The sequence below is a fragment of the Gavia stellata genome, chromosome 7 (genome assembly GCF_030936135.1).
Source record: "Gavia stellata isolate bGavSte3 chromosome 7, bGavSte3.hap2, whole genome shotgun sequence".
Classification (NCBI taxonomy): domain Eukaryota; kingdom Metazoa; phylum Chordata; class Aves; order Gaviiformes; family Gaviidae; genus Gavia; species Gavia stellata.
Genome location: NC_082600.1, coordinates 42,039,181 through 42,062,530, shown reverse-complemented (window position 1 = coordinate 42,062,530; position 23,350 = coordinate 42,039,181). Strand labels below are relative to the sequence as shown.

The following is a 23,350-nucleotide window of genomic DNA, read 5'->3' as shown; positions in this document are numbered from 1 at the left end:
TTCACATTTCCTGAATATTTATTAGTCCATTACCAAAACATTTGTATATCTCCTTCTGATGAGATTCGTCAAAATATACTTTAAGAGAGTTTAGATGACTGAGGTGACGAACAGTTTTTAAATTGCTTCTTTCGTTCCACTGCAGTTCGCAAAGCCTGAAGAATTAAATGTTCATTATTCAGGATGTTGTAGCTGCACAGGTTCAGCAACTTGTTGAAATTCTCTTCAGTATATGTAAGCAGACCAGTGCCATAGGGAGCAATGCAGTTGGACACATCTACTCTTCCCTGCTCCATCTCTGTGGGACTGCGTTCCACATCTGAAGAAAGAACATGGCAAAGTTCAAGACAGCAATGTTACTGAGGTGGAAGACTCCTACCAGGCAATGCAAAATACACAGTAACAGCCACAAGAAACTCAATTCTCTCAGGAAAATGGTTCAAGATTTAATTACTGTATAGGTACTACATCTGCTGCACTAATAATATCCACTACTTCTCTGCTTGACTACAGTCACAGCTGGTCCAGAATTGACTGGCAGAACAACTTTTCCATGCAAAATGCTTTCCTCTCTAAATTAAAGTTTTCCATCAGAATATTTCACTTTTGCAGATTTGGAATTTTGTATTTTTAACTTTTCCATTGGGTACTCAGATGACAGCTCCTTGTCTACCAACTGGAAGAAAATGACACCAGGGAGCTCCCGGATTGGGAATTCTCTCTCTCTCAGGTGGCTGAGATTTCAAGAACATGCAGCAGGACAAGTAAGACGATGAACTACACGAGATCTTTTCCAATAAGCTGGTAGATGGATTGTTGTTCGGTTTTTGAGGAAAGTTTTCTGGATCATACTAAATTAGCAACAAGAAAATCAGAGTTGGTGCATGCAAAAGTATTTGTAAACTGAAACTGAATTTGCCAAGTAGCTTTTCTCATGAAGCAAACAAATCACTGTTTATTCTTACTGCTGAACTAAAGAAAATAATCTGGCAACTTTTCAAAAATGACATATATCAAAGCATCCTGTTACCCTGGCAAATCCTTTGCTTCATTGTATGTTTTCAGCACTTTCTAGTCTCAATTTTTTTTTTATGTAAACAAAGTAATGAAAAGATTTTAGCTTCATCAACAAAGTAAACATAGCATCTCATTATAAGACTGTTAAGTGACATTGTTAGCTACCAGTGGGTATAACTTAGTAGCTGTCTCCTGTCCTTTATTAAAGGAACACAAACTGTCTCAGATGCCAGATAAGGGGGTTTGCCTCAAGCTACAGCTATTCATGTTTTTAATTTTGAAACTCTTCAGTTCAGTCCCTGATTAGTTGGCCAACACTATATCCATCACAACAGAGCTGGGAATATGATAACTTAGCCAAATGAGAAGCTTGCCAGTCTCATTTTAGAAGAGGAACAAATTCAATGATAAACTGGATGTGGCAACCTCAAAAAATGATTGATGAATGCTGTTAACTTACTCGGTGCCTTGTATTTTTGGAAGGTATCACACACCAGTGGGAAATAGGCCAGGATTGGTGCCTCTAAGTTGTCCTCAAACACATAGCACTCCTTCAGGTGTTCCCGGTCTTCCTGGCTCAGCTCCGTGGTGGGGAATGGGATCCCATGCTCCAAACAGTACTCTGAGAACAGGTCCAGTGGCTGGTTCACCAAAGAGGAGACACAAAGTGAGGTTGAAATAAAGCTACCAAGCCCTATAACTGATATTTTGCTGCACTAGGCAATCTGTGATTGATTTACATGTTTAAAAATAACGCTAACTATGCACTGGAACAAGCATACCCTCTTGATTTTAATATATCCCGGGTAATAGAAATTTGGTTGATTTGCTAACACTTGATTTTTAAAGCAAGATTACTGTTTTCTGAAATTTATATAAAATCCAGATCATTTTTGTGATTTAGTGGGCACAGTAGAGGATTTGGATCAGGAAGTTTTGATTACACGTGGTATCTCAAGATCATAGGTTCTTAAGTGTTTGCATTCAGTGCCTCTAACAATTAATGTCTTCATGTCCTCCTACAAATAAATTACATTAATTTTTATCATATACACCCCTCAATGTTTCTTCAAACACAGCAAAACAAAAACCTGACTGAAACTTATGCAAACACTGAGAGTCAAACATAAAATAAAAACTCCAACTTTTCATTTAAAAATAGCAAAATTATGTATTAACTAATCATATTTTAAAAGTTATTTAAGTAACTATTGAGGAACTTGGTACCACAATGATAAATCTGTACAGTTACACAGAATAGCTAATCTTCTATGTGTCTGCGTCCATGTGTGTGTCCCAGAAAGCTGCTGAAAATAGCCCCGATAAAGACAGTGACATTATGGTCATAGTGTTGACTAGTATCATTGATATGACCATTTAACTTCATAAAACCCAGACCATTTTCTGAAAAAAGAGAAATGTGGTAATTCAGCTGCTGGAGTCATACAGATAAAGAATCACTACTTCAAAACATCACCAGAGTCTGTGATCCTCCGCTGTAATTTAAATGCAAAATGACATCCACTTTCCTCTCTGGCCTCAGAATGGGCGGGCAGCTGGTGTTGATGAAGAAAGCTGTATCTACCAGCTCAAGGTAGTCACCCATTTCATTCAGCTGGTTGGGAGAAGAATCCAGTACGGTGTCTGAAAGTCAAAAACTTATATTATCAACTAATTACTGCAGGAGCAAGTCCATTTTTTTTCCAAATCAGCATAACAACAAAAGAAAGAAAAGACAGGCTACACTTATATTAGTCATTGACACAAAGCCCACAGTTAAATATTTGTCTTGGACACAATTTTAGCATCTATAGCTCAACTCTGAGATCAGTAAGAGGGAGCAGTTCTGAGACTCAGCTTCATCCAAAGTGAATATATTAAGCTGCTTTTTCAACTGGTGTAAATTTGTGTTTATTTAGCTTCAGTGGAAGCTGCAAATCATTCTTTTGCAGCTTTTCCTAGGAAGAACAGAATTCAAGCAAGCCTGTTGTGCCTTCTCCAAGACGGAAGCCGGACCAGCAGTAAATCATCTGGGGCTCAGCAAAAACAATTCCTCAGGCATATTAACCAAACAATATTAATCAAAATTTGCCTTTATGCTAAAACTTATCAAATATTTGTCCTCAGCAAGTATCAGCACTCAAATACCTTCAAAGATGCATCTAAAGCAATTTACTATTACCTTTCCACATGCAAAAGCGCTCATTCTCTAAATACTTGTTATGTAGCTGCAAGCCCTTGAGGAAATTATGGTAAGTTGAAACCACTGGCCGTCCAGTCATCATTTCTCGAAGTGTATTGGAAAGGCAACCTTTGGGAATGGATAAGCAAGTTGTCTGTTCGTGAGGCTTCCTGGGCAGAGCAGGGTGTTCCTCTGTAGGAAGAATGAGAAGGGGATATAAGTCTGCATTTGTTTAGAGTGTTTCTCTGATACTAATAATAACAAAGAAAGAGAGGCTGGGCAGCCAAACCACCACGGCCCCATCTGTGATGGAGTGCACACACTGACATGCAGACTGTTCTGGACAGAGGTGGGTTTCAGTGTCACAGCATCACCTTGTTGTTCCCTGTCTGGCCTCTCCCTCCCCATGGTAACTTTACTCATGGTAACCCTCTCATGACAAACAAAAGTCCCCAGGGATGTTTCACCGTGAGCAGCGCAATATTTTTTCCTGTTTTCCAGCACAACTGTTTCTCTCCTGTTTTTCCTTCATTCCCGAAGGCTTGGTGTCCCCTAACCCAGAAACAGGACACAAAACCAAACCCTTTAATAAATGTCAGGTTTCACATTTCAGAGAGGTGTGAAGACAACGCAGATGCAAGTTAAAAGTAATGCAAATAACTAACCAATGTCATGCTCAGTGCCTCGGGTCCATCTGTGCCAGAAGTCCTCTGAATGACCAGAGAGGTAGACAGCATCCATAAAATTCTGGGAAAATATATTACTCCATGTGCCTTGAAAGTTTAAAAAAAAAAAAAGCCATACTTAATATTACTGTGAATTTTTAGAGAACAGCTATGGCAACCCACTTGGATTCAGTCTCTGTGATTGTTTAAATTAGCACTGTTTTAGTTAGGAACTATTATGAATTTTAGTATGAATATCAAATGCCATGCCATTCCATATAATGTCTGGCTTATGACTAGGCCATTCGAGAAACTTGGCTGTTTGTAAAAGTCAGACTGGGATCTTAAATACTTCAAAACGTCAGTTCTAATATGTGCGTTCTGTTTTGGTCTAACCTAAGAGGTTCAGCAAATTAATTGCATTTGTCTCAAGAATTTGTTTCCTCTTTTGTCACGTTTGGCTGGTTCATTTAAGATTTAAATTGCGTCAGATACACTATCTGGTGTATTAGTAATGCTACTTGCAGACCAGTAGTTATTAGATGCCAACTCTGTGTAGCCAACTATGTGATTATAAAGGTGATGTTTTTCTGAGATAGTAAATCACCTTCCAAGAAGCAGATGCGGGACTCTGGGATCTTCTTCATCAGGTGACCCATGAAGAACTCACTACCAAAATCCTCTGAACGAACAAAGGCCCCATATTTCAGGAAACCCACCTCGTAAGGTGTGAACTCCACCCACTCTGCAAATAAGGCATCAAGAAGGACTTACTGCAGCCACCTGAACACATGTAAAAATAACAGCTTAGAGAATCGAAAGCTGGAAGAACAAGGCCTGAAGCTTCAGCACGTTGGTGACAGACAGTTCAAACCAGCATGTTTTGAAACAAACAGGTGCCCTTCAGTGTATTGCCTGTTCGATAGGTGAACGCAAAAGCTAAATTCACCTCCTCCGCTAACACTGGGAAAATCCATTCAGCTTGGAGTTCAGGTCCATTTTTGTACTAGGAAGCAAAAATTGGGGCTGAAAGTCCACTAATTGCTAAGGCCCTGCGCAAGATGTGGCATTTTTAGGTCTTCTGAGTCTGCAATGACATCAGCTACTGTTCATTCTTAGACTCTGATAATCACTGCCTTGCGAAGCTAAAAAAATCTCTGACCAAAACCCACCCAAACGTTGGCTGAACACACTGGGGCTGCAGATTGTGTCTAGAAGCAGATGATCAGGTTCAGCTGCAGGACCTCCTGCTTTGTTTGGGCCAGAAAACGCTGGCCCAAATAGTGATCAGCATCACTGACCAGGGCACAGAGCGCTGCCCCTCCTCACATCCTTCTCTGGCTGCGGGAAGCTGCCTTCCACTCTCACCCCACATCTTCCCCTCTCCTCCCTTCCTCACCCTCCACCCCAGGTCTTCACAGCTCTCTTGGGCTACTGCTGCCTGGGCAGGAACCCCAGCAGCTGACAGAGGCTGTGAGGAGACGAAAGAGAAAGAGCAGCAGTGGTGGCTCTCCCAAGGCTGCCAGCAAAAGGCACCTCCGCCCCTCACAGGGCAGTGTCTTTGCACAGGTATCTCCCTACCGTAGTATTAGGATGCATGTTTTTCATCCAAGTCAGAGCCCAGATGTGAAGACAGAGGGAAAAAAAAATTATTTAAAAGTTTTATCAGCTTGGACTTACAGTAAAAGCTTTTGGCATTCACGCAGCATTAAAAGGAAACTCCTTAGATTTATAGAAGTGTGTATAATAGTCATTACCTTTAAAATCCAGAGTGCTAAAGTCATCCTTGACATTGAGAGACAGGTATATGGGCAGCGGATTCTGCCCCTGATTTACCGCCAGTTGCTGATCAGAGAGTTTGTGAGAACTTTCCTGTTTATAAAGAAGAGAAGTCATCGTAAAAGATGAACATGATGCATGGACTCAATACGGTATCTAAGCATGGAATATCAATGAAATATCTCCTAAACCTCAGCAGATTTTGTTCTGTGTACTTCAGTTTTTTGAGCACACAAATGCTTTCATGTGTTATGTGTCATCAACCTTTGCCAAAGCATTATCACTGATGCCTCCAGGAATTTTAGAATGAGAGATAGAGCAAGAATGTAAGAAACTTGTCTGCACAGTCACTAGGATATGACTTGCTTTAACAAAAGATAAAGATATTTAGCTACCTTGGAAGTGCTGCAGATAAAACTCAACCAGGGCCCATTTCATTCAATACAGCTTTGTTTGCTGGTATGGCTATATATTGCCATGCCTGAACTTAGCTCTGTCAGAGCCACCTCTCCTCTGTGTGTTACTAAAACTCTCATTTGATCTGAAATTAAAGATGGGAAATCAGTTTCATTAACACCTTGACTTTTTACATGCTCAGACATTTCCCCTAGATGCTTTCATTTTAGGCTTACTGTGTAATTTTTCTTCTAAAAAGCCAAAGAAAGATCCCTCAGAAGTTTTGAGAGGCTTTCCTATAACTGAATCCAGAACTTTAGACATGAAAAGTTAGAAATCCTCTGGAATAAGGGATGGAGATATAATACCTGATGATGTAGCATACAATCAATGAAGAGTCCCCATAAATCTGTAAAGGACAGCTTGTGTCCCTCTTGCTTTCTCTCACAAAGCTCCTTTTCGTAGTATTTCATATGATCCAATGAGAAACAGTGCAGCTTGCTCTTGATGACATGTTTTCTGATATCACCAACTGGCCCTCTGAGATCTTTCTGTGACCAATTTGCATCTTCATATAACTTTGCCATAGTCCTGGTAAAAAGAAACATCTGTGGTTCATCACCGGGTACGTGACAATTCATGGGCTTATACCAGACATAAGTGTTTTGTTTCAGGATACACAAGGCTCTCACCCTCCAACTTTTACCTTGGAAGAGCAGATCAAAGCTCAGGCAGAATTTAGACTATACAACGATATTTTTTTCCTGCAGTGATACATTGAAAATCGTCCTAGCTTGTTTCTTCTCAGAATCAAAAGAGTAATAAAGCAACACCCATAACTTAACATGAGTTTTTACTCAAATTGCCCTTTGATTGTCCAGGTTCAAGCTGCAGCTTCTGGCTGAGGCCAGTTCTCTCAGCTGTTTCAGATGCTGTGTGAAACATTAAGCAGGAGTTTAGCAGCAAACATTGCCCTGGGCAAGTGCCAGAGCTCCCCTCCTTGGGCACGCAGCAGGTGGGTCACCTCAGACTCTTGGCACACACAGGGCCAGTCTGCTTGAGATTTCGGTTCCCAGAGTTCGGGCAGATTCCAGACATCCCTCCTCATCCCCACCCCACTTGTTCTGGTTCTGTCTCACGTATCTTTCTAGAGCAGCCCTCCAGAGGCAAAATGTTTTAAAGCCCTAGACCCCTGCTAGTCATGCAAGGCAGTCAAAATTGTGTGCGTGACGCTCCGTGTTTCTCAGGGCTTTTAAATTCTCCTTTCCAGAGCCGTGTAAGAGTTGAGCCAGACAAATATTACAAGAGGATTTCTGAAGTGTTACATGCAACTAGATAACCCAAGAGATACACAAACGAAGGGAAAACAGTATTTCCCTACTTTCATTCCCTCATTGCTCTCAAGCATGCTGGGGGATCAGGTCTGCGTCCTTCTCTTGCACATCTGCAGTGTCTTCTCTGACTCGTGATTAACATCTTATTTGTCTGCACTGGCAATCAAGAAGTTTACTTCTCTGCCAGGAAGCAATCCCCATTTCTTAAAATCCAAAAAAAATGCCAGCTTTTTGGCTACCAAGTGTCATTCAGTCCCTTGTTGATAGCCATCAATAACCATTTTTCATTCAAAGTGAAACACCAAGACACGTCTACCCCCCATCTTAACATAGAAATCTTTTCTGCCAGGTAACTGGGAAATGAGAAATGGACCTGAGTCATACAGAATTTTCATCAAAAAATAACCATGTTTCCCACCCATTCTCTGTGCCAGGCACCAAGTTTATGACAGAAACAAGTCCAGCCCCCAGGAGAACTCATATTGTATGGCATGGCAGAAAGGCACGTATCTGAGCCACAGAACAGCTGTGGGTGGGTTTGTCACCTACACTGAACTACAGGGAGTTACAGGTAAACCATCCTGGCTTGTGCTCTTTTCTTTTAGTTTCTGTAAACACTTCAGTGCAATTATAGAAATACAGTAGCTCTCACTCAATTTGTTTCTTGTTAGCTAGAAGAAATAAGGGCTACAGCACTGAGCAGTCCCATGAAACACATGAGCACGAAAAGGAAGCCAAGTCCCATCACCACGCTGAGTAAAATTCGTCAGCAAGGCAATATGCTTCACCAGGTTATCACTAACGCAAACAGCAAGCACAAGCCCAACTCTCCTTACCATGTTGTGGCAGATAAACCACTGATGTACGAGACACAGTCCAAAACACCTAACTCCTGGAGAGCCAGGAGACTCCCAAACATAGCCGTCATGGACCGCACTCCTCCTGCTGTGGTCACGACTGCCACCACTGGCACCTGCCCAACACAAAAAGGCACGGAGTCGTTCATCACCAAATGGAATAGAGGAGTGATGGGACATGCAGAAAAAGTAACAGCAGCACCCTGAGTCAGGTAGGGTTGGATTCAGTTCACCCTCTTCATGGCAGCGCTTAGGTGTGTGTTTGAGTTGGGTAAACTTTGGTGGGACCTAGCGTATGCTGAAAGCATCTTCCTGATCGGTGACGCTTTGGTAATTCAGAAGCTGTAAGCATGGCTCTTGTGTGGCATAATCTATTTTCAGATTTGTAAAAAGTCTTTTTTCTGGATGTTTTCATTTTTCCTCACATTTTTCCCTCAAAACACATTTTAAAATCCTGAGTATAACTGAGGTCAGAGGAGCAGAGCAAAAGCTGCCTGCCTAATTTTTTCTTCCTCTAAGTTTATATACAACATTTGCTGTTCTCTGAACAGACAGTGCCAAGCTTTATAGATTTATTTTAACATCCTCTTTGTTACCCAGATTACCTCCCCCTTCCCTGACATCAATGCTTATGTAATTTGGTCTTACTTTCCTCAGGGACGCGGCAATTCTGTTAGCCATCCTCCCTTTGCTCCATAGGTAGTCCTTAACAAAAACTGAGACAACATATTTATTCCGTTTTAGGAACATATCTTGCCATTACCTTTAATCTTGTCTTCATCAAATTTCACCATCTGGTTGGGGATTTTGTTTTTTAGTTAAGGTGACTTAATAACCCTTTATTCTCATTTAATAATAACAAGTCCTATTCTACTTGTTATTTAAGTTCATGAGCACTTTGACTTGGTTGACAAATGCTGTCCTGCACACAGCATCAAGGGATGGGTGTGCTGGGAGCCGAGCAGAGCAATGGAGGAAATCCCACACAGGCACATTCTCCCAGTTGCAGAAGAGGGTCTCCCTGACTCTTGCTCCAAGCACCACAGCTCCAAAACAGATCACTGTCCTCCAGTAATAGAGCAGCTAGCTCTGAGTCCAAGGATCCCCAGGAGAGGAGAAAGCAAGGGGTAACACACTGAAAACGCACAAGACAGATACTGCTGTACCAGTGTGCTGAGGGACAGTCACAGCTTACCTCTGTGAGCCTTGTGTAGCAGCAGAGAAGGGGAGAGGTGCCAAACTGAGGAGAAACAGTCTCAGTCCAAGCAACCAAATTTCACCAAGCTTGGTTATACATACCTGCATCTCAGTACGTTCTTTGGGTGCCCCGAGTGAGGATGGAAGTTGGCAGAGAATAAAGGAGCTATAACTGACCTCCTGACAGTTCCTCTTTCATCCTGTGCCAAAAATTCTTGGATATGGTCTTAGATGCAAGTGACAATCTGGCCTATACATTTTAATCTAGAAGATGTGGCAGAGCTGTATGGGTAGTCATACAAGTACATCACATCCACTTTGTTCAAAGTGGGACAGAATAATTTAAGTTACCAGGATGCTGTCCCATGTACCTCATCCTCTTGTAGGTCTTCATCTAGCTGAAGAATATTTTTCAGAGCAGCAGCAACCACCTTCTTCCTTTTACAGATGAAATCCTGCTCCTCTGCGCACAGATCAAACCCCAACCGCAAATCTAAATTTTTGCAACTAGAGAATAAGAACAGAACAAGACGCGTTACCCATAAGCCATTTCTAGAGCTACTGCTTGAGACATCAAGCAAAACCAGCAACAACAATAAACCGGTTTAAAGAAAGGCTACTTCCATGCACATGAAGGTTCCCCTACGCAAATGAAAGCAGGTATAGGGATATCACAGGCCTTGTATTTCTGCCATCCTGTGGGGATTTTAGACCGGAATCATGTCCTGAAGTATTTCATGCAATCATGAGGAAGTAAAATGAATCAAATTCTCTGCTGATGAAAATCAAGGACCATAACTGAATTCAAGCTGTTTCACATTGAGCTCTGAAATTTGGACACCTCTTCACATTCTCTTTCTATGTATGTGTTTCCTGAAGAGCAGAGGGGGCCTAAGCAGTTACTTAAACTTAACACGCTTCAGGCAAAATGACCCTAATATCTCGTTAGGCTTATCTCTACTAAGAACTTGTGCTGTAAATACTTGAGTTGGATGTCTCCTAACTGTGTCCCTTCGCATCTGTACACGGTTATGAACATCATGTGCATCATTAGTTCTGTAACTTCTATTTTCACAGGGCTACTCTTTCAGGGTTTTTTCCAGCAAAAAGGACATTTTGTCCCTTCTGTGACTCATAATTAATATTCAGTAAAAACCTCGGATTTATCATCTCAGTCTGCAATTAGTGCTTGCATTGTAGCTAACTAATCAGTAGGGGGTAATGTTGCCCTTCGGAAAATCACTGCAAGCCAGTCAATAAATCACTGTCCACTTGTTTTATTAAAAACGACCTGCAGAGGAATGGTAAATGCATAACTATGTCAGAAATATGTTAGAAATGTGTTACACGTAAATGTGTATGTATTACAGATAAAGGTTACAAGACAGAGGGATTCTTAAGGATCAAAATTAGGAAGCAACATTAGGAAAAACATTGTGACTGGTTATACCCCATGACTACCTACCACCTATTCTGTGCTGAACTCCTACCAACCAATTTGAAAGCATGCATCATTTCATTAACCCTTCCCCATATTTTAGTCTTCTTTAACCAATTACAATCTTCATTCCTGGTTTTGAAATGAGCTAGTTTAAGCTGTAGCTTCCTTTCATCTAAAGATGATACTATGAAAGGAGAGCAGATGGCCTAAGTAATCATTCAAAAGAATAAGATTTACCCATCTTCTTCCTTCACAGACACCTCATAAGAGTCACCCTGAGAATCAAGAATGAAAACACCATAAATTTTAAATAGAATTGAAAGTTTGCAAAAGCAAGTTTTACAGTATTAGCAATTATACAGATATACAGTCTAGTGATAAGTCTTTGGTCTCTCCTCAGGCCTTCTGCACAAAATTATCACTAGGATTCTGCTTTTAAAATACTTTTAAAGCAATCAGCCATACTAATTATGCTACTTTTTCCCTGAATAGTAGTTATACTTTCACGTGTACGCAGAGCTGAGCGTACATATAATTCAGCTAGTACATTTTTAATAACAAAATTAATAACGGACCAGGTACCACATAGATATTGCTTACACTTGTTGAAATAATTCCAAACGCTGTCAAAGGTTACTCACTCTCATCACTGTCACTTTCTTTCCCAAGTCCAGAGAATGGAGAGGCACAGCCAGGGGACTGCTTACATCCATTTGCCTCCTAGCTGAGCCATGCTGAATTGAAGTGGGAAAAAAAAAATTGTTGTGAGGAGAAAATTATTTACAACCCATAGGTACAAATCTACCAGAGAAGGGCTAATTCATCATGCTTCTCCCAAAAGTTACTGTTATTACCGTCCACGAGCAAAACGTACACCAGAAAAAAACCGCTCCTTTGGCAGCATCATGTGCAGTCTGGGTTGACTGTGCTTGACGTAGTGGAACATGGTGGTTTCGCTGCCTCCCCGTCTGCAGCGAGGACCTATGGAAACATCCTGGGCTTCTTCATAGGATCCTTTCATTGTGAACGTGAAATCTCTCCCTAAGAACAAGAAGCAAACCGCAGAGAAACGTTAACTGCATCCGGCCCTGAAAAATAACAAATAAAATGCCCCAAGTAAAGTTTCAGCCTTAGTGCAGTCAACATTAATTTGGCCCACAACGTTTTTCCTCCCCCATAATCAGTGTGAACAAGGACCAGACTGAAAAAGCAACAAAAATTCAGTGCAGCATTGCGACTTCTCCCCTGCCAAGCGACGGAGAGCATGTGTTAGACCAGTGGGTGCCACTGGCAGCATTCACATCCCCCAAGTTTCCACTGTAGACCTTCCACTCCTGATGGTTTTGTGTCTCCCCTCTTCTACTTTCTGTTCTTATCGCAGGTGTTTCCATTCCATCACATTGCTGCAATGTTTCTGAGCCTCTCAGCCACCTCCAGAGTTTCCCTTAAGCTAAGTCACGTCACTTCCAGAGGATTCTCACTCTTAGCAAGTGGATAATTCAGGAAATGCCTCAATTTCCAAGCAGCCCTGATACAAACAGAGGAGGCTAAGATGGGTGACGTATTTATCTAGATGCAGCTGCATCTTTGACAGCACAAAAAGCAGTGACAAATTATTTAAATCAATAACCTCACTTGTGTAAGAGCTCTTCATTTTTGTTTCATCCACCCGTATTTCCAAACAGGAAACTTCACGAGACTGGAAGAGATAAGCAATAAAATCACCAGTCACAGAAACAGTTCAGGATCCTCACTGAGGATCTAGGGGTCCTGTGGAGACACCAGGCTTGGCCATGATGTCCTGTGAACATGAAGAATTTGCAATCATCCAAGCAATACTGTAGTCAATGGAGCTAAGATAGCTGGGGATCTGTCCCATGACATTTAAATGCCATTCAATCCCCTACAGTTAACACAAGAAATTTTTCACCCCGTCTAGGCCATATTAACTTCTGTCTACAAAAGAGTGAGCTGAAAGATACCTACAACTCTGCGGAACAGCTGGACAGATGGACCTGTACTTTAAAACCTTTGGGATGAAGCTGAAACTTCCCAAGAGAGTGCTGCATAGGAGGCAGCAGCAGCACAGGAGCATCGCACAGTACTTTGGACATGGTGTGAAAAGAGCCTTCGGCTCCAAGATAGACATTCAGTGATGAACTCTGCAGTGACACTGGATTCACTCCCTTCCCAAGTTTCCTTGTTTATTGCCATTTCGTCAGTGAGCAGCTCACTGGCACTGTGGCAGAGCACTGGTCCAAGGCTCTCCCAATACAGAATGCACTACAAGCATGACCGAATTGAAAACTTTACCACCACACCTGTGTCTCATCTGAAAAAGAATAAAGGCTATGCCTAAAGGCATAGTTCTTCCAACCACATCCTTCAGTTCTGCCCTACCGTAAGAACAGAAGCATAAAAGAATTAAAACAATTACCACTAGTACGCCATTAGTAATGATGTTTTCAGATACGCCTGGACTGAAAAGCAAAAAGGAAAAGGCTTATTTAAGGGTGGGTATAGGAGCAATAATCTTTTAAATGCAAATAGTTCTCTGGGCTCAGTTTTTCTAGCTGCCAAGTGCCATCAGCACTTCAATCTTTCACCTCTGTCTCATGCTCACTGGCAGGTCACAGTCCCATAGCTCCTAGGGACACTCCCTCTTTCTTACCTCCCCTCATCAGCATCATCTCTCCTTAGGCTGAATTACAAAATAAACACCCACCCTCAGCTATAAATAGTAAGTGAGACTGTCACTCAAGGAGGGATTTCACCAGATTCAGGAGAGAAAAGCAACCATGGGGAAGATGCCAAGATGGGATGTCTGAGCACAGGTACATGGAGCCACTTCCCCAATGCTGCATTACTACTCTCTAAAATACGAAGTTTTCTGTTGACAAATTCTGTAACATTTAGGCTTTACTCACATGTTTTCCAGTAGAAATTCCACTTCTAGCTCCTCCTGTTTCTGAAAATAAGATTTATTTTTCATTTAGGGAAAAAGAACAAATAAATTTTTTCCTTTGCTAGAGCTCTGATGATTTTGTACAACCCTCCCTTGCAAGGTTTTGCTATTCCCACATCCTCTGTGTCATAATGTAAATGGATGGAGCCTTCTTTGGCCACCCTTTCATTTCATGTCCCCCCATGGGGAAGAGGAGAGTATCATGGAACAGGGGGTGAATGCCCCATTATTCATTTATTAGCAGGATCAGACACGGGTAAATCAATGCCAAGGAAGGGAGGTATAACAACAGGTGAATGATGTAGGAGAACATACTTGAGAATAAATGGACCCAGGTGGTGAGTATGTCTGGGTTAAAACAAATTTGTAGAGCATAGGAACTAAACATTAAAAAAAAAGCTGGGAGAAGAGACCAACGTGGAAAATGAAAATTGCCAGGGTGAAGGGAAGAAGAGAGGAGGGAAGACTGAAGCTGTGAAGGGGAATGAGGGAAAGAGCTCACAAGGGCCAAATCAAGATGAAAAAGGGGGAAGAGTGTAAGAGCGGGGAACAGCAACAGAAGAAACAAGTAACACATCAACAACGTAAGAGGCACTGAATAACTGTAGTACTTCACTGCAGCCATTTGCTAGATCAGTCTGTATGGGACACAGCCAATCCAGGAAATACCACACAAAAACATATAACAGACATCTTCTATGTCACCCACAGGGAGGAAAACACTAATTAGTGGAAGATATAAATCTCTTTCTGACAAGCAGCAATAAAATTTTTCATTCGTATTCAGAACCAACTTTACTGCTAAACATCCCTTCAGTCTGACTGCACAGCGTACTTCAACTTTGTGAAGAGACTGTGAAAACCATGCCAAATCTGATAATGTAGCTGCCAAGGTAAAATCATCACTACAGTGAAGGTGAAAAGTAAGTATTTTTGTATTTACTGGTTCATGTCAGCAAATAAGACATCTCAGGTGGCTTCTCTAAGAGCTGGATCTGTGGCATGTAACCCAGCAGCAGGTGGTTCTGTTTGCTTATTTCTCCCAAAGTCTCTGTTTCATGAGAATTAGGGTGGTTGCAACAGGCTGAGGATTTTAGAAAGCAGTCACCTTACCAAGATGCAAGACAGACTTTATCAAGCATCAGATTGTGACCGGTCTGTACTATCCAAACTCACTGACTGTCTGTTCCAGCTGTGGACAAAGAACAGCAGCAACAATGTTCAGGAGACCCTGGCTCATAACATCTGCCTAATTGTGCCTGCCTTACGTTCCCTTCCTCCTTATGCTGTTGTACACACACTCACACAAATTAGATTTAAGTCCCATTCACATTTTTGTGGGTGAAAAACCTGGAGCAAAGCAATGGAAAGACTTGTTAGACCACACAGTGAGCAAGAGGCACAGCAGGAAGCAACCCTGATGCTCTGACATTACCCATCCAGCCACCTCAGCCCCCCTCTTGAGATACCTTGGTAGATGAAAGAAATCATTAAGGGCAGAGGTGGCAGTACTGCCTATTATTAAGGTTGCCCAGCATGTTCCATTACTAAGTCACTTTTTAAAAAAAAAAAAAAAAATTAACCCTAAGTGTTCTAAAAATCCATGTACAGACCATTATCTGTGGTGCCTCATGGGCACCTGAGTAGGAATCGTGATCCAAATAAGGATGGCTTGACCAAGACGTTCCTGAGACACGGCTCACCTTGTCTTATCTCCAACTTCCACCTTGCTACGCTGATGGGTTAAGCCAACTCGGCACATGCCTCAGAGCAAACTCACGGCTTGAATCACACCTCAAATGATCTCAGTCACATGAGACTGTTTCTAAGGAAGGCCGTAGCCAGCTGGAGCAAGTATATTGAAATCCTTAGTAAGGACTGGCTTTCTAGAATAGTAGTTAATAAATACTTTCCAAAGCAATAGTAATATAAAAAACTGGCAAGAGTGCTTTCCGGACAGGCTGTCTGGCACAGTGGGTTAGAAATAAACAGAGCACACATGATTCCTAGGAACTGTAAGCTCAAGCCCTTGTCAGAAGTGTGAAAAAGCCCTGAAGTCTCGTTACTACACGGCCTCCAAGCAGAGAAGGTGCTATATTTTGCAGAAAGTAATCTGAGTACATATTTTGTGCTCTTAAAAGATGGGTGTGATTTCTCCACCTGTCCTCTCAGCAACTTCACGCAAACATTTCGTAAGAAACTCTTTATCCCCACTGTAATACAACCAAACACAATATTCTTTGAGACATGCAGCAAATAAAACTCCTAGGTCACACACTGACCTAGAAGAACAGAAGAAAATACTGAGGAGATTCTCATTCATCAAGCCTATCCATTCTGTGCTGGCTCAGTCCCCCTAAAAGAAATTTGTAACCCTGTAACAAAAGATCATAAACAGACTTGATGAGAATTTTTTTAAAAAAGAGTTGTTGTTTATCAGAAGGAAGAAAAAAAAACTGAGATATTTTCATGACAATATATAATCATTTACCAAGCATACTGCCTGAAAGCACAGGAAAAACCCCCGATGAAGCCGTGAGGAGGTACCCCTAGTGAGCTACTGGCCAAAGGGTGAGGGCAGCTGCCCAGAAAGGGGGCCAGGTTTGTTCCCGTCCCTGCGCTGTCAGTCTCCTACAACAGCGATGAGATCTCTAACCATCAGCTTCTTCATTTTTGACTCCTGCTCTCTCTGGTTTTTTCAAAAGACATTTTTGAAATCTCAAAAAAATTCAGAATGAATGGGAAAGCCATTTTGCATCTAAATGCAATCACAACAGAGGGGTGACTGTTTCTGGCCCCTCCTAAACCCTAAGCATTTAACTTTGTGCTTTAATAAGGTCCTTTTAACAAAGCATTTGTGTGTGAGAACAACTCTAATGTTTAATATACGTAGTAACTTAGGACAAAATTCTGATCAAGAGTATTATTTTATCTATCCACTTAACTTCACTCCTCTTTTCATTTCTCACCTCTGGATTTAACTCAAAATTCAGGTGAACTTTTTTTCCAGGTTGGATTTTAGCTACATCAAAGCGAACCGTCAAAAGTTGGTCATCTGGTGTGAAAGTATCCTCATCACAGACTGTCAGCTCCAGGATGTTCTGAGGAGAGAGGCAGAGGAGGTGGTAAATGCCATATTCTGGGACTACTGAGCCCAAAAGGAAGGTCTAGCAAGAGTCAGCGTGCAGCCACCATGTTGTTCAATGCGGACAGACTCCTGCACCAGCGCGGAGCTCAGGTGGCTGCAGCGATCCTTTGCTCAGTTACGCAACCCCTGAAGCTCAGACCGCAAAGTCAGGGACTGACCCTGGAAGAGGTAAATCAGATTTGGCAATGAACAAGAGCTCAAAAGAAAGGCAGCATAAGTGACATGCATGATGCTAATTATGCAGTGGACAGAGTAGAGGTCACACATGCTGTTCATCACGATCCTTTGCAGATTCAAAATTACTATCTTTAGAAATTTCAGCATATCAGCAGCAAGTAACAATAGAGGGCAAACTCTTAGCCCTTTCCAAAGGGAAGGTAGAGCACATTAAACCTTGTTAAAAGATTTTAACTGAAAATTGCAATGATTTCCCTTGCATTTCCTCAGGGCTCAGATTACCCACAGCAGCGCAAGAAGATGCAGTACCATTAAGCCATAGGAAACTGACCCTGTGTCTAGACCTTGCATCACTCGCACTCAACTTTATTCCACATGATCCATAACCCTTTCAGCTTTCACTCATTCAAACCATGGGATGGGCATGATTCTGATATAAGTCTATAAGTCAGACATAGGTTTGATTTCTTATAGTCTATTAGGCTTTTGAAAATATGCTCGTTTAGTGATGGAGCGGTTGGTATTAAAGGGTGGGCTTTTTTTCTTTTTTAAAAGAGAGCATTAAGTTATGGTACCTCATAAGTTACAAACAATGTAATTGTTATTGTATAAAGCAGATATTACAAGCTCATGGAAACATACAGCAAAAATGCCTTTGAGATTGCATATAAGAAAATATTACTAATCCTCTAAAAAGTTTATAAAACCTCCCATCCAATTCCTAGGGTCCTAGTGCTTAGAAGATGACCGAAACCAGTCAGGGCACCTGAGAATCCATACCAAGGCTTGCACAAATACTTTCTGGTAGGAATCAGCATCTCTCATGCTGTCTCTGACGCTTTCTGCACCTTTCCATTACCATCCTATACCTCAGCATAACTGAGTTCAAGCCTCTATGTAAGCCCCAAGGGTCTCATAAAGGCTGCACACAGCAGGTGAAGATGTCCCCTTTAGAAAGCATCCGCTCACTCTCACAGGTGCAGACCCTACCTTTACTTCACTTTGTATCATGAAGTGGAAGGTTTCATTCCAGACAGGGTTTCTGCAGTTGCGTACAGTTCTTGTCCGGGCTTCCCGGCATGACGCTGTTGGCAGCCACAGCTTCACGTAGCAATCAGGTTGGCTCACTGTGTTAACAAAAACATGTGTATCATTAGTACAGCAGCACTTTTTTTTATCATGTCTTTTGCCCAGTCAGAGGAAAAAAGACTAACCTCTGAGGAGTCCTAAATATTTCATTAGACACAAAGGAAAACACTTTAAATTTAGTTATTTAACTTTTCTATGTAAATTTATGTTAGTTCCAAACCACTAATACTCTTGGGTGACAAAAGCCAAAATATTCAATTTCAACAGCACTGAACCGAAACATTCCCTCTCTTCTCATTTTTTACTTCTATTTTCAAATATTTGCCAGACTCCAAGCAAATTCATACATGACTTCACTTCCTGAAACTTCACTTTTAAAAAAAAAATATTAAGAATTTAGTTTGGGGGATTTTTTTTTTTTTTTAACCTAGTCCTAATTGTAATGTACAAGTCATTCACAGTGAAATAGCAATGAAGACAAACACAGCAGCACCCAACACAACTACTGATTTTTCCTGTATCTTCCATAAAGGTGCCACTTTCAGAAGGGAAATGGGCAACCTGTAGATAAAGGGACACTGAAGAGTTAGGGAATGAGAAATATCACAGAGCAGCCACTGAAGGGAAGGGTAACTTCTTTCCCAATATAGAATTTCTATTCTATTTCATTCTATTGTTAACTGTTTTCTACAGTATTGTAGTTGAGTGTAAACAAAAATGAAAATTGATGCAACTTCCTCAGCCGAAAAACCTGAGATGCTGCTGTAATCCTAGCAGCAGGTGTACAAGAGCATTAAAGTCAAGTGACAGTGATGTTCTTGCTAACCTATAAACATGCCATAAGTGATACTTACACAGGTCTGCTTTGCGGAGATTTGTCATGCTTATGATTTTTACAGTAAGCCAGCACAACTGAGGCACTTCTGGCTGCAGAACAATGAGAAAAAAATACCTTAATTATTCTCTAATAACTCAGATATAATTAATACCACCTATCCTGTAGCACAGTAAAGGAGAAGACACCTGGAAAATAAGTAACTATAGGCCATTCTCTTATTAATGCAGTGAATATGTTTTCATTCTAATTATTTGAGATAATTTCTGAGAATGAATTCTTTCTTGTGATTTCACACCATATAACGTCAGATTCCAGCCATGTTTACTAACCCGTTGTGTTTAAGATTAGGTTTAAGATTTAGGTTTTGGAGGTTAAGTTCTCGTGCAGGGAGTAGTAAGAAATATACCAAGATAGTTTTCACAAAAAAAGTCACTACATAGCTGTCCCTGTAAAATCCAGCTACCTTCAAACGACAGAGTTTGCTTCTCAAATTTCAGGCTGAGTGCCACAGACTGCAGCACAGCACTTCCCAATGTGCCGGCTTGGGGACCATGGGATTCCCTCCTTCCTCCGTCAGGGACGGCTGCCCATCTGCTGCGTATCATTACCGCAGAACAGGACAGATGCCCCAATCAAGATGAAAAGGAGGCTATTATATCACTGCTACTGGCCTATCTGGCTGTGCAATATGTAACACCATAAAATCCTTCACCATACCAAAATATATGACCCTTAAAAGGAAATAAATGACTAAAAGAGGGAGAAAACAGTTCTAGAAGTTAACAGCCCAGTATGGAACTCCAGACCGCTTCTAGTTACACCAGCAGGAAGAAGGCTGAAATCAGAGGCTTAGGGTAAGCATTCTTCCATTTCACACATAGGTCCAGCTCCCTATAAGGCAGCTTTAGCATTTCAGTGCAAATTTGATATGACATAAGGCAGAAGAAGCCGGTTTTTTTGGGTTTTTTGGGTTGGTTTTTTTTTTTGGCTCTGTGTGACACTAAGTAAAGATAACCTGTCATCCATAGACAGGGTCTACATTAATCGAAATGAAACCACGCTAACACAACATGCAGAACTGATATATGTACATAAACCAGGAGCTGGAGGAAAACCAGAACCAAAGAAAGCATGAATCACAAAATCTTTAAACAATGTAAGAAAACTGAAAGTTGCAAACACAAACCAAATTACAGATTTTATAGGATGAGACTAAAATTGCCAGTGTGTTAGATTATGCAATTAAACACAAAGAAGCAAGAATAAAAGTTATAATTGTATATGAATGCACATACACAAAAAAAAACCAAAACCACAAAAGCACAAATGGGTGATTCAGAATGCCCTGCCTTATTCAGGACTTTTGCATAATAAATTACTTCTAAAATCTGTTCACATGGAAAAATACTAGGCTGACCTGATTGGTTTACCAAGGAGAAGCACTGAGATATAGCAATATATTGACATCCCATAGCATAGGGCTATCCAGGGGAATAGCTTGAAGGCTGCACAACCCTCTCCATTTTTTGTTTTCTCCCTCCACTCCCCATCACAGCTACACACAACCCTGTACTCGGTTACAGGAAAAACAAGACAATCTTGAAGAACATCAGAAGTAAAACACTACATACAGAAGCAGTAGCTCCATTAATTAAATTGAAAGGAGCAACTAAATCTTCAAAGCATCATGATTTCTGAGAAACCATCTCCTTAGGACCTCCTTGTGTACCTCTTATTTTGAAACACCAGTGTCCTGACAGGAGCAGATTAACCATCTAAAAAGCAGTAAGTCACCAGGCTAGATGCTATTTACAGCCCACTGGAACATTTCTCAACCCAATAGTTTTCTCTCAGAAAGTGCCATTTGAACAAAACCAGCAGGTTTGGAAGAAACCCATCAATCTCAGCAGAATTTTTGGCAGCAATGTTTCTGGAGACAGAATGATAGGAGTAGATGATCCAAATTGCTGAAAGCTCAACTTTTCATCCCAAATACAGAGGATTAATTTTTCATCCTCAGCTTTAGTACCATCCATATCCAAGAGTTTGGAGAAAAACTTATTCATGAGATGGCTGAAGAACTAAGAAAATATGCAGACACAAACCCAATTATTATTCCATAATGTTAGCAGGTAGTGAGTTTGCTGCTCTCACAGACCTAGCAAAGAGTTAGCCTCATACTTCTGCACTGAATACAGCCAGGGAGCAGATTCAGAAAACTCAGGGGAAAAAAGCCTACCACGTTGTACAATTCTTTTATTATTTTTTTTAAGCTATCATTTAAACCAGCCATTACTCAGAAAAGGGAATGATTTGTTACATATGCAGTGTGTACCATATTCAGTACCTTCCAACACCTTTTACCAATTCAGTTTCATAAAAATTAGCATTCAGAATTATTTTAAGTGGCAGACAATGAATAATCCATTTTATCTGCTGATCTGTCCCCATAAAGCAAAGGAAAAACAATTTGAAGACTGAGTCTTGGGTGTTATGAGGTATGACTACCGCCATATAGTGAGGTCACAGTAAAATGAAGACTAAAATCCAGCTCTCCCAGTTCCTTGCCCAGGATCTAAACCACAAGTTCATCACCTTCCCAACCCCCAAGTCATAGTGAATGTTTTCCACTCTAGAGAGCACACTCACAGAAGAAACAAATATTACCTTAACTAACCGTTAAAAAAATATCACCTCTCATAATAACAGTTAAGCTTAGGGAGAGATGGAAAAGGCTGATGGAAGACCGCAGGTAGCGCAGCCATCATTCATACCCCATACCTTGCAACCCAGAAGCTGCCCTCTATACAGTACCTCGTCTTCAGCGCTGTGCGGTTTTTCATGATTCTTCCTCCCGATTCCAATCTTCCTGTGCGGGTTTGCTCGGATGAACCGATCCTGGGGATGAGGAGCCAAGAGAGGGACCAGCAATGAAACCCAGCAGTCAACAATTCTTGGTTTTCAGTTTCTACTCAGATTCGCCATGGCAATAGCAGGGGGCCCTACCATTTCTCCTCCTCATAATAGGATACATCTCCATCTCACTAATAACATCTATCTGCTGCTCTTACTAATAAATCTGCCCACTACAGACCCGTTAGACATTTAAGAATCAGAATTCCCCAAGCATTTGCTTTTGATGAATCTCAACCAAGATAGCCAAACAGATCCTCCTGCCCCAGCACTGATTTTCTCTTACCAAAGGTGAATAGGCTGATGATCCCATTAGTATCTCTGTTTCATAAAAGGCAACACTATAATGGTCCACTCTGTATGTCTCACAGCTGGCAGGTGCTCCTGGACTATGCTATTTTCCAACCAACTGAGGCAGAGAAGAAGAGTGGTATAGATTGACTCATAGCTCCACCTCCCAGTGATTTCAAAAGCACAAATTATGAACTTGTTCTGTACCACATTAAGATTTTTTTTTTTTTTTTTAACACTACAGTGATTTAGGGGAAAGGAGGAGACGGGTCAAACATTTTGTCATAGACTTATCCCAAAATAAAATAGTCATCCACCACTATAAGGTTTGAATAACCACACACAGAGGGATATCCTGGGGCAGTTGCAACCCTCACAAACTAGAGAAGACCTAACAGAACATTGCAACTACTGATATCTACTGTTACTTTCTCTAGTCTTAAAATCCATACCTGAGCTTTGGCAGCACCATGTGGAGTGATCTGAATATCCGAACAGCAGCATTCCAGTTCCCACCCGCTCCTCCAGCCAGATGTGCAACTGCAAGGGTTTTCACCAAGTTCACAACACATTACAGCCACAGCGTGGAGGCTGGCTCTCGTGGGCAGTGGCAAACAGTTAAAGAAAACAGCTTGTAGCTTTTCTTCTCTCATTTCTGTTACATAAGGGATGTTATGGGGTAAGCAGAGTCAGGAGGAGCTTTTGTATTGAAGCATTTTTAGTGAAAGCGCTGCTTTCAATTAAATTGTGTTAGAAACCTATATGAGCTTTAACACAAATAGCTACATTTTTTTTTCCAAAATATCTAAACATTCTTGTTAAAATTGTCAAGTCTGATTTCTTTTTCATTATAGAATAATTTCACATCATTTTACTGTGATAGCACTCAATACGTAATAAAAGTACCTAGTACATTACTAAAATACAACAGAAGCCAGCTATTGCATTAAAAAAATTTAAAATCACTAAAACCAGCTGTTATTCAATAGTGAGAAATTGCAGTTGAAATAAGTTTTTTTTTAAAAACGGTTTATTTTCTTTTTTAGAATTCTCACATTTCA

The 23,350-nt window shown here is 41.0% G+C and overlaps 1 protein-coding gene across 1 annotated transcript; it reads right to left on the bottom strand.

Moving 5' to 3' along the window:
• Window positions 1–80: 80 nt before the first annotated feature.
• On the bottom strand, window positions 81–22,311 carry LOC104257355 (cytosolic phospholipase A2 epsilon). The gene is made up of 21 exons (XM_059819699.1): window positions 22,285–22,311; window positions 21,900–21,983; window positions 19,102–19,174; window positions 18,149–18,285; window positions 16,803–16,934; window positions 13,796–13,836; window positions 13,306–13,348; window positions 12,504–12,567; window positions 11,743–11,909; window positions 11,510–11,602; window positions 11,106–11,143; window positions 9,799–9,934; window positions 8,210–8,346; window positions 6,408–6,630; window positions 5,622–5,736; window positions 4,472–4,609; window positions 3,865–3,972; window positions 3,200–3,391; window positions 2,495–2,661; window positions 1,478–1,658; window positions 81–319 (listed from the first exon to the last, which is right to left on the bottom strand). Exons 1-21 carry the CDS (start codon window positions 22,309–22,311, stop codon window positions 81–83), a joined length of 2,535 nt encoding a protein of 844 aa, XP_059675682.1.
• Between the last annotated feature and the right edge of the window lie 1,039 nt (window positions 22,312–23,350).